This window comes from Mustela lutreola, chromosome 16, assembly GCF_030435805.1.
Source record: "Mustela lutreola isolate mMusLut2 chromosome 16, mMusLut2.pri, whole genome shotgun sequence".
NCBI lineage: Eukaryota > Metazoa > Chordata > Mammalia > Carnivora > Mustelidae > Mustela > Mustela lutreola.
In genome coordinates this window covers 3,564,411-3,575,001 of record NC_081305.1, presented here as the reverse complement: position 1 = coordinate 3,575,001, position 10,591 = coordinate 3,564,411, and the positions used below count along the sequence as shown (strand labels likewise).

At 63.1% G+C, this 10,591-nt stretch overlaps 1 protein-coding gene across 5 annotated transcripts in view; it reads left to right on the top strand.

Moving 5' to 3' along the window:
* The first annotated feature begins 339 nt into the window (after positions 1–339).
* Positions 340–10,591, top strand: part of GSE1 (Gse1 coiled-coil protein) — a 387,275-nt gene continuing 377,023 nt past the window's right edge. For 3 of the 5 annotated variants that reach the window (XM_059150773.1, XM_059150769.1, XM_059150770.1), the window contains exon 1: positions 340–2,499. In XM_059150773.1, coding sequence (XP_059006756.1) covers positions 631–2,499 — 1,869 coding nt within the window. In that variant the 5' untranslated portion in view covers positions 340–630. The remainder of the gene's footprint in view (positions 2,500–10,591) is intronic. The other 2 variants (XM_059150771.1, XM_059150768.1) reach the window with 1 other exon arrangement.

Here is a 10,591-nt window from a genome sequence, read left to right as displayed (position 1 = left end):
GGCCCGCCGCCGCCGCCGCCGCCGCCGCTGCGTTCCGGGCGCGCTCGCCGCGGCGCCGCCGGGGGCTCGGCAGGCCGGGGGGGCGCCCCTGCGAGCGGCCGTGCGCCCGCGCCCGCGCCGGCCGCCCGCCGCCAAACTTCGCGGCGCGCTCATGCCCCAAGTTGGGCGCGGCGGCGGCGGCGGCGGGCGCTGAGGGCGGCCCGGGGGGCCCGGGGCGCGGGGCCGGGCGGACGCGGCGCGGCCATGAGCGGGCGGCCGGCGCCGCTCTCCCGCAAGCAGCGGCTCATGGCAGCCGTGGGCGAGCGGGCGGCGGCGGCGGGCGGCGGCGGCGGCGGCGGCGGGGGCGGCGGGGGCGGCGGGGGCGGCGCGCCGCTCTCCTGCTTCATCTGCGGCGGCGGCATCCGACGCGGCAAGGAGCTGAAGCTGCAGGTGAAGCAGCCGGCGGCGGCGGCGGGCGCGGGGGCCGCGGCGCAGCCCTTCTTCCCGTTCCTGCAGCAGCAGGAGCCGGCGCCCGGCGCGCGCGAGCTGTGCCCGGCCGACGGCTGCGTGCTGGTGTGCGCCGTGTGCCGCTGCTTCCTGGGCGAGCAGTGGGCCGCGTTCGAGCGCGCCCGCACGCCGGTGGACAAGCGCATGTACTGGCTCAAGCGGCCGCACCAGTGCGACGCGGGCGCGGGCGGGCGCCGCGGGGCTGCCGGGGCCCCCCGGGAGTGGAACGTCGCCTACGCGCTGGGCGGCGCGGCGGGCGACGAGACGCGGGACTCCGAGCTGTCGGAGCTGTCGGACACCGACCCCCTCTCCGAGACCGAGCCGGCCGTGCGCGACGCCGCCAGCCCCCGCCCGGGGCCCGGGCCTCGCGGGGGCCGCTGCCAGGAGTGGAGGCCGACGCCGGGACCCCCTCCGGGACAGGGCGACGTGGAGGAGGAGGAGGAGGGGGCCCCCTCGAAGCAGCGCGGGGACGGCGAGCCCAAGACCGGCGGGAGGCGCAGGCGGAAGGCCGCCGGGAGGCACTGGGCGCCCGAGGCCCGGGCCAGCGTCCTGAGGGGCATTCAGGATCCTTGGCAAGGCCCTCCAGTCCAGGTGGCCCCCGCGGACGGCATGAAGGGAGTCCCTTCGGGCAGGGCCGCTAAGACCCCCGAGAGCAGGCCGCGGGGGGAGACCCGCGGGAGCTATTGCATGTCCGAGGACAGTGACATCAACATCACCAGCGAGGAAGAGGACCGCAAGGAGCAGCCTCCGCCTGGCCTGCCAGAGAAGGAGAGCGCAGGCCGTGTCCCCTGGGCTTCCCTGGAGAGCAGGGCTGCGCCACCAGAGGGCCTTTGCTGCTACATTTGTGGGTCGGCACTGGCGCCGGCCTCGCAGCACCAGATCCACGTGCAGAAGCAGGAAAAGCTGGCCCAGGCGCCATTCTTCCCTTTCTTGTGGCTGCACAGCCCCCCTCCAGGGGCACAGCCCATCAGCGAGGGGGGCAGCACCCTGGTGTGCCCCTGCTGCTTCTCCTCGCTCATGCAGCAGTGGCAGAGCTTTGAGCTGGCCAGCGTGCCTGTCCTGCAGCGGCTCTACGTGGTGCCCCTGAACAGCCATGCCCCCGGCATGGCCTCCAAGGGCAGGAGGCTCCCCAGGGAAGATGGCCCGCCAGCTGGGACCCTGCCGGAGGCCTGCTACCTCTGCGGGGAAGACTGTACCCAGGATGCCCGGGCAGTGGCCTCCCGGCTCCTCAATGGCAGTGCCAGGGGCTCCATGCATTTCCCCTTCCTCAGCCTCCTGCCCTGTCCGCCCAATGCCCGGGGCCCCAACAAGCGCTGCGAGGTCCGAAGCTGCCCCAAGTGCTTCAGTGTCCTGGAGGACGTCTGGGCCCTGTACCGGGCCTGCCAGAACGAGGAGCTTATCACTTCTGTGCAGGGTTTCCTGGGCAGGTACCACCAGGCTTTCTCAGCCTCAGACCCTGCTGTCTCCGAACCACCTGCCCCGGCCCGCGGCAGCCCCGCGTCCGTCTGCTACACCTGCGGGGCCGAGCTGGGCCCTGGGAGGGAGTTCCAGCTCAACGTGAACCCCTCCGGCCGCCTGGGCGAGAAGGAGCCGTTCTTTCCGTGCCTCGCTGTTTACCCGCCTGCCCCGCGCGCCCGGCCTGCTGACTCCACAGGCCTGGTGGCCACCTGCGTCCTCTGCTACCACGACCTCCTGGGCCAGTGGCTGCAGCACGAGGCCCGCAGCGCCCACCACACCGTCAGCCCCTGGTCACGGCAGTACCAAGTGGACACGTTCGTGTGCTTCTTTTGCCAGCAGGAGAAAAAGCGGTGTCTCGGGCTCAAGGCTGTGCGGGTGGCCCGGCTGCCCTTGTTTCTCTACACCCTCCGAGCCAGCCACAGCTTGCTGGTGGACGACGGGCGGCAGTTGATCATTGGCGCCTGCGTGGAGTGCGGGACCCTGGTGTGTGCAGGCCCGGGGCTCACCCGCCAGGGGCCTGCAGGTTGGAGCTCCCCAGTGACAGCAGTGATGAAGGTAAGCGGTGGTTTTCTTTTTCAGCCTCTGGGGTTCCAGCAGGGAAGAAAGACTTGTTATTTTCTGTTCCTCTGCAGGGGAGGAGGTCATGTTGACTCTGTGTGATATGTTTCAGCAGGAGGTGCCCTCCCGGGGGTCCCCCGGGCTGGCGCGTGGGGACTGTGTGGGCCTGGCTGAGCCAGAGACACATGGAGTTGGTGGGGGGACCAGGGCAGGAGTGGTCTTGTGGAAGAATAGGTCAGTGCTGCAAACAGCAGGCTCAGGCCTGAACTTGAGTGTGTTTGCAGTGGAGTCCATCAAACAGAGGAAGTTCGGGGCACGTCTGTCATCCGCCTGATAACATTGGTAATTAGTCCGGCCGTGCAGGTCACCCGGAGGTCCCTGCGCTTACCCACCGGGCTGGAAAGGCAGCAGAGGTGGCGGCTCCTCTCCACTCTAGAGCGCCTGCCCCTCTTAGCTCCTGCAGCTTTTCCCCCAAGTTCACACTTGTTCTTTGAGACTCTCAGGTTGCTTCACAGCAGATGGAAACAAATTTTCAGACGTGGGGGTTTGGGACCTGGGGGACAGTGGCCTAAACAGACGTGCCCCCCCCCCCCGGTGGAAAGAGAGTCTTTCTTCTCTGCAAGCGAGCTGTGCAGGAGGAGGAGGGAGGGGTCGTGGGGGGCTTCGTTCACCCCGTTTATAAGGTGCCTGCCTTCATGCTGCCTGCCTGGGAGGAGCCAGATTGGGGCTCAGTTCACTGTGGATCTGGCTTTCCAAAGGCCAAAGCAGGGCCTGCCCCCAGCGGGTCGGGGGGAGTAGGTGATGGTGTGTTGTGATCACCGTGATGGCCGTGGGGGGCCCTGAATGGGCATCTCTGCTAGAGATGGTGGAACTGGTTTGTTTTCATGAGATGCCTGTAGTGGGAGCCACTGGCGAGGGGCCAGCCAAGGGCCCTGTGCACAGGGAAGGGTGTCTCTGACTTGTTCAGGAATGATCGTTTCATGCATTCGAGAGGCTTCTGGTCTTGCCTGCCCCTTGTCTGTGTGTGTGCCCACGTGCGGAGATTCCTGGGTCATGGGTTCGTTCACGGTGGTTGCGTCTATAAAGTGGATGCATTCTCCTGCTTCTCTCCAGTGCTTGCCCTGGGCCTTTGTGCTCTGCCCAGGCTTCCTTCTCTGCCAGTGTTCCTTTTGGACCGCAGAAATGTACCTAGGGGCTTTGGTGGGCTCGTCACTCCAAATGGATGCGCTGATTGCTCCCCACTGCAGATGCTGAACTTGTCATTGGCAGCCTGTGGCCGTCTGTCCTGTGGGTCTCTTCCTGGGTATCTGAAGTGTGCACTTTCCGGCAGGGCCAGAACTGGGAGGTGAACCTGGCTTTGCAGCAGGATAGACCCGGCTTCCAGGCCTGCCCTCTCTCTTGGTCGCTGAGCGCCTGAGTGATCCTGTCTTCCCCTCCCTGGGCTGGTCTCCTTGGCTGGGGAGTGGGGGTCGGGATGGCCCTGGAGGGCCAAGTATGTGAACAGACTGGACATCTAGCTGCCTCCAGAAAGCCAAGTCTCTGGCACACGGTGGGACCCTCCCGTCCACCCCATGTGTTGGGCAGGGTGTTCTGGGATACGGGTCAGTCCTCTGTATAGCTCTGGGTGTGCAGAATGGCTGGGTTCTCTGGCCTGGTGATGGGGGCGTCCGGGGTCGTCAGAGCACTTCCTCTGAGGTTTGCCAGAGTGCTTTTCTGCTGAACATCCCCTCTGGGGTGAGTTTTCCTGTGTTGATTCGCTCAGTCATCAGGACTTGATGAGCTGCCAGGTGTGGGCTTCACGGGTAGGAGGAGCTGGAGGGAAGCGTCCAGCTGGGAAGGTGGCGGTGGACGGTAGCCCCGTGGGGGTGAAAATGCAAGCTGGTGTCTGCCCAGAAGAGGTCAGCATGCCGTTCGGGAAGGCTGACTGGCGTCCTCACTTGTGCACCGTTTCTAAAGCAAGTTACTTCCTTTGCTCCTATGAGGTCCTGTCATTCCCATCTTACGAACGAGTCTACTGAGACTCCGAGGAGTCTGATGGCATGGGCGACGGTCACACACCCAGCAGAGGTGGCTGGGGTGGGCTTTCCACCCAGGCCTTCCACCCCCGAGCCCCATTCCATCCACCCCCTGAGAAGTGTAGCCTTGGGAGGTAAGTGGAGTGTGGCAGGGTGGGTAGAGTCCAGCAGAAGAGGCGCGGAGGCCGGGGGAGGCAGGAGAGCTCATGGGGATGAGGGGGAATGAGGTTGCAGTGACCTCGAGGCCTTGGAGTTAAAGGCACAGGGGAGAGAGAAAAAGTCCTTGAAAGAAGGGTTGGAACGCACCGGGAAGAGACCCACCCAGGGCTGGGCGGTGGCAGAGATCCAGGTGGGTGGTGAGGCCATCGGCCTGGGGTGGGGGTGGGGGGCAGGGAAGGCAGCAGCATGGCTCCCAGCGCCGGCAGCCAGAGGAGGGAGAAGCGTCCACTCCTGCCTGGAGGAGAGCTGACGGACGATCGGTAGAAAGCCGGAAATGCAGCCTCCTGCCCTTCCTTCCTCCGCCCATTCATTTAACAAATGTTTATGGAGCGCCTGCTCTGAGCCAGGCACTGTTCCAGACGCTGGGGATCTGGTGGCAAGTGCTGTGCCTTCAGTGTCAGTGGGAGGGGCACAGCGGCAGCAGAGAACACGACTTCCCGCAGATCGGGCCGGGGGGGCTGCCCCGCTCGCCCGCACCAGGGTGGGCACAAGGGGTGAGTGCTGGTGGGGGGACTCCCAGTCCCAGTGGGACTCCCAGCTCCGGGGTCCTGCCTGTCTCTTGTGTGTGGTTTGAGGATTTAGGGGGTGGGGGATGGGGAGTGGCTTAGGGGCCTTGGCAGGTGGCCACCGGGAAACCACCGAGCCAGAACGGCATGTTCCGGAACCTCCTCTCTGCCACCTCCTGGGATGCCTCAGTTGTTCCTGGTACATGTTCATTCATTAGTGAATCAGCCTCAAACAGTATGAAAGAACACGGGGAAAGAAGGAGAGAAAGGTGTCACTGACACCCTCCATTGGGATCGTGTTTGCAGCTTTTCTCTGGAGCCGGACTCCATGCTTCCTGGGGCGGGGGGGGGGGGGTGTGCCCTGTCCCGTAGCCCCCACATCTCCGAGCTGGCACCTGGCACAGGGCTGTGTTGGTGCTGGGCAGGGCAGGCTGCAGCCCACACTCTCGGGGGCCTGGCACCCCTTCCCTGAGGAGGAATGCGAGGGCACGGCCTTCTGCTGGAGCTGGCCGGGTGACCTTGGCTCAGACTTGTCCTTCTCGCCGCACCTGAGAGGTAGAGGTGATCTTTCCTCAGGAAGGTTTGCAGCGGGAGCGGCTGGTGCAGTCGGAATGCGGGGCACGTTCATTCCTCTCTCTCTCCCTGAGGGGCAGGTAACTTGGGGTCGCCTCTCTGGTCGGCTCCCACCTGCTGTGCTGTTGCAGCCTCTGCCCCCCACCTTTCTGCTGGGGGAGGGGGCTGGGTTTCCCTCCCTTCAGAGCATGGGGGCACAGTGAGCCAGGCTGCCCGAGACAGCGTCTGGGGACATAGTGATGATGATGGCGTCACAGAGTCCGTGCCCCGTGCCTCCCTGGTATCGCTCTTCCTGGATCCTCCCAGCGGCCCTGTGCAGGGAGGTGACACCGTCTCCATTCCTTAGCAGAAAAGCAAGTCCAGAGAGGGCAAGCCATTTGCCCAAGTTCACATAGCTAGTAACAGCAGGACTGGCACTGGACCCAGGAATCCGGCTCTGGCGTCTGGTCTCCAACCTCTTCTCTCTCTTGCCTTTCTGTCCCCTCTGGGACTCCCACTGTAAAGGTGGCAGTGCCTTGGGGAGGCGGTGGAGAATGGTCCTAATTTCCCCCATGTGCCTCTGCGACCCCCTCCCCTGCCTCCGGAGCAGCTGAGAGGCTGGAGTTAGCTTGAAAAGCTCCCCGGCACCCCCACCCCCCACCCCCACAGCCGGCTCTGCTCTCCAGTCCCTGCCCCCCACCCCCGCCACGGCCGCTGCCCTGCTGCTAACTGGTGCTCTTTGTCTCTGCTCCCCGCAGCATTGCGTTCAGATTTCAGCCTGCACCTCCTGCTGCGGGTCGCCCCCGATGGGTCTGCGGCATGATCGATGGGCTTTCCTTGCGTGCGGGTTGGGCTGGCCGCCCGGTCCTCTTGCAGTGATCTGTCCGGGGAGCGCTCCGGGTAATGGAGCGTGCAGCTGTTTCCCTAGCCGCACCCGGCCCCTCGCTGCGGGGACACCCGGCCCAGCCCCTGGAGCGTGGCCTTCGAGCCCAGAACAGGTGTTGCTGCTGAGGCCCCTTTCTTTTCTCCACGCTGACATCTGAGGCCTGCCGAGAGCGTCTGTCATCACTCGCCTGTCAGGGCCGGCCCGCACATCTGTTTCCCGTGTTCCCCTGCTCTCTGCGCCCACACGGCTCCCTGCTCTTCCGGGCGGGCCTGGCAGCCCTCCTCCCCAGGGCCAGGCTCAGGGGACATCTAAGCGAGGTGAATGGAGGGGGGACACTTCCAGAAGGTGCTGGAGGGGGCCGCCTGGCTGGGCCGACACCAACATCCTCTCCCAGCCACCGGTGGGAAGTGACTGGGCCTTGGGACTTTCTCAAGCTCCCACCACCTCCTCCTCCAAGGGGAGGGCTGGGCTTTTCTTGGCCAATTGGGAGCCATCTGCTCAGAGGAGTAAGCTCTCCAGACGGGCCTTGTCCTAAACCTGCAGGCGATTGGGGACACCTGGGAGAGAGGAAGTGGAGGCAGAAGGTTTCCAGAACTCAAGCCTTCCCTGGAAGCAGGGAGGGGCAGGGCCTCAGGGAGGCCAAGGCCAGAAGACTCCAGGTCTACCCGCCCCGTCCCTGCTTAGGTCTCTGGGGATCTTACCCTTGGAAGGTTAACTCCCTGGGACTGTCTTTGGAGGGTTTGTAAGCCGTGGGCAGGCGTGCCAGTGTCGCTGGCACGTTTTCTGGGCCCGGGAAGCGCCTGCATCTGGAGTTCGGGTTCATCATTTCTGCCTCCATAGCCTGGTTGGGACGGTGGAAAGGGGTGACACTTGGGCCCTCCAGGAAGAGCACCTGGGAACTCGGCTTCCGGTGGGCACGTGGCCCCAGGTGGGACATCTCATGGGCTGTCGTGGAAGGAGCTTTTGCTCGCCACATGACCTTCGCACAGTTTCCCCGTCTGCCCAAGTGAAAAGTCTGGTCTTCGGGGGTCACAGGCGGCTTGCATCCCACCGGTGAGGTCTGGTGGGTGGCTGGAACCGATGAGAAGGATGCAGAGCGTGTCCAGACTTGGTGCTAAAACCTCCAGCCACGGGCTGGCGGTCTCTTCTGTGGGGTTGGGAAGGCGAGAGCGCCTTCCGGGGGTCTAGGTTTTCTTGATTTTCTTTTCTTTTCTTCTGGCTGCATTGAGATAACGGTGGACACATAACACTGTGGGAGTTTAAGACACAACATGTCGGTTTGATACATAAGTACGTCTGTTACCGTCTTACTGTGTCGCTCCTTTTCTTTTGTGGGGAGAACATTTAAGATCGCCTCCCTTAGCCCCAGTGAAGCGTGGATGCGGTGTCCGGAGTGGCCGCGGCCAGCTGTGGGGTCCTCCCCACACCCGTGAATCCTGTCCCTGGATGTTCGCAGATTTGTTCAGTATCTCCCCCTTTCATAGGGTCTAGGTTTTAAATTCAGGATGAAATGCAGGGGGCCCCCCGAATACCATGATATTCCGCCCCATGTTAGGGTCAGAAAAATCTTCATGGGTCACCGTTCTGGGGGCAGCACTACACCTGGAGCACCAAGACCATAAGCTAATGCCGCCTTATGCCAGTTATTTTTTCAGTAATATGAGCTAATTAGATGTAGAGGTTTTGAAAGAAATTCTGGCAGTCCCGTGACGGGGGCACAGCTGTAGTTCTGCCTCTCCTCCCTGCTCATGGCTTCTGCCCTTGTCCAGAGCTGCCCTGGGGAAACACACCTGGAGAGCCACACATTCTACCCATGAGCTCAGCACATGTTTGCGTGCCAGTGGTGTGGCACTGAGAGGCCCCGCCCTTGGGTGCTCATGTAGGAGGGGGTGGTGAAAAGCTCCAGGCATGATTGTGCAGTGTGTTGGGTTCTGCGCTGGGGTCTTCAGGGAGCTCACAGGAGGTTGGGAAACTGGTACGTTCAGGGAAGGCTTCCTGGAGGAGGTCACATCTAAGCTATGTCCTGAAGGCTGAGAAGGGCTCTCAGCCAGGTCCACATAGGAGTCCTGTGCTCCTGGTAGGGAGAGTATGTGCAAAGGCCTGGATGTGGGGAGTGGGGTTTGCTGGAGACCCTTAAATAGGTTTTTGGAGTGGGAGGAGGCTGATGCTGTAGGAGTGGTCGGCAGTGACGGGATGTGAGTTTGAATCAATGTGGATGTCACAATACCAGTGACCAGACTTTTAAACCAGAATCTCTGAGGGGTGGCCCTGGTGGCCCTGGTATTTGAAAGCTTCTAGAAGACTCTTGCACTGGGGTAAGAGCTGCCGATAGAAGCCATTGTAAGCATTAGCCCGGGAGTTCGGGACTTTTATCTTGGAAGCTGTGATGGTCACGAAAAGGATTCCATTCCTTCGCTCCGTCTCTCTTTACTCAGCACTTGCTTTGTCCTAGGCACCGTTCTGGGCCTCGGGGTCCCACCCTTGAGTAAACCCGATGGTGTGCAGGGAGGGGCTGAAACAGGGGTCGGAGTGGCCAGGGGGAGGCGGGCGGCTGGGGGCGGTCCCCTGAGCCAGGAGGACGGTCTGGGCAGGGGCCTGAGGTGCAGCCCTTGGGATGAGGAAGCTGGGGTGTCGGGGCAGGGAGGGGCCCGTCAGGCAGGCCTCCTGCCCCTGATCTTGACAAGACACTGTGTTTGTTTACCGTGGTTTTCAGTGCAGATGTCATTCACACACCATGGAATCCATCGTTCTCGAGTACCGATTCCGTGAGGTTTGGTGCGTTGACCGAGTTGTGCCGCCCTGAGCCCTGTCTGCTCCAGAGCGTCTCTGTCCCCACCGAAGGAAGCCTCATGCCTGGCGTGGTCACTGCCCGTCCCTCCCCACCAGCAACCACGAATTTCCTTTCTGTTTCTGTGCATTTCTCCCGAGTGGATACCCGGGAGCAGAATTGCGGGGTCATCCGGAAATTCTGTTTAACCCTTTGGGTTCTGTTTTCCCCTGGGGGTTTTAAGGACATGGCAGGGCTTAGGTGGTTTCGTCTGCTCACTGACCAAAGCCGCACCTCCCAGCCTGGGTCTCCAGATGTCGAATTGGTGTTGGAAGATGAGGGTCGGTCTTCTCTCTAGGAGAAAGGGGTGTCTTGTAAGGATCGGGAAGGGGGTGCCCTTGCTTCTGGGGCCTTAGACTCACTACGCCTCCAGCCCGGGAAAACAGAAGCCCCGATTCTGGTGCCTACACTCACAGTGGGCTCAGGCAAGACTCTCCCCTGTCTGGGTCTCAGTTTTCTGTTGTAAGATGGGAGCGGACTGTGGATGAGTGGCCAGGCCCCTTGCCTTCTACACACCTGCCAAGCTGTAGCCATCTCCTCTTTCTGGCCCGTCCCGCGTGGGCTGGAGCAGGATTAAGGAGCTGCACGGAGGAGGCCCCGATGGCGAGGTCTGGCTTGGCTGAGTCCAGGGGCTCTCAGGTTCCTTGCCCAGCACTGGCCGCCCCAGCCCTGGGTTGCCGCTCTCTGCCACCAGCCGGGTTGGTGTGGAACCCGGCCTGGAAACCTTTGTAGGGCTGGGTTTCCTTCAGGGGATGCTGGCAGCCTCAGATGGAAGGCGCAACGGTCCCCATCAGAACTGAGCTCAGGTCAACCAGGGCAGGCTTGCTGGGACCCTGGGTGGGAGCAGGAGCATCTGGGGGCACCTGTTCCCCCCTGGAGGTCTGTTTGGTGAGAGTCAAGAGAGGAGAGTTTAGCTGCTGTGCTGCACCCTGCCAGGGTGCCGAGCGGGGGGGAGCATGAGATGCCCGGGTGCCGCCCCGTGGGGTGGGGGAACCGTGGGTGGACGTGGTGCGTATGGTTCGGTACTGGGAGGGCTGAGGCTCAGCCAGGACCTGGCCTGGAGGGGAATGGGAGTCCGGGAAGG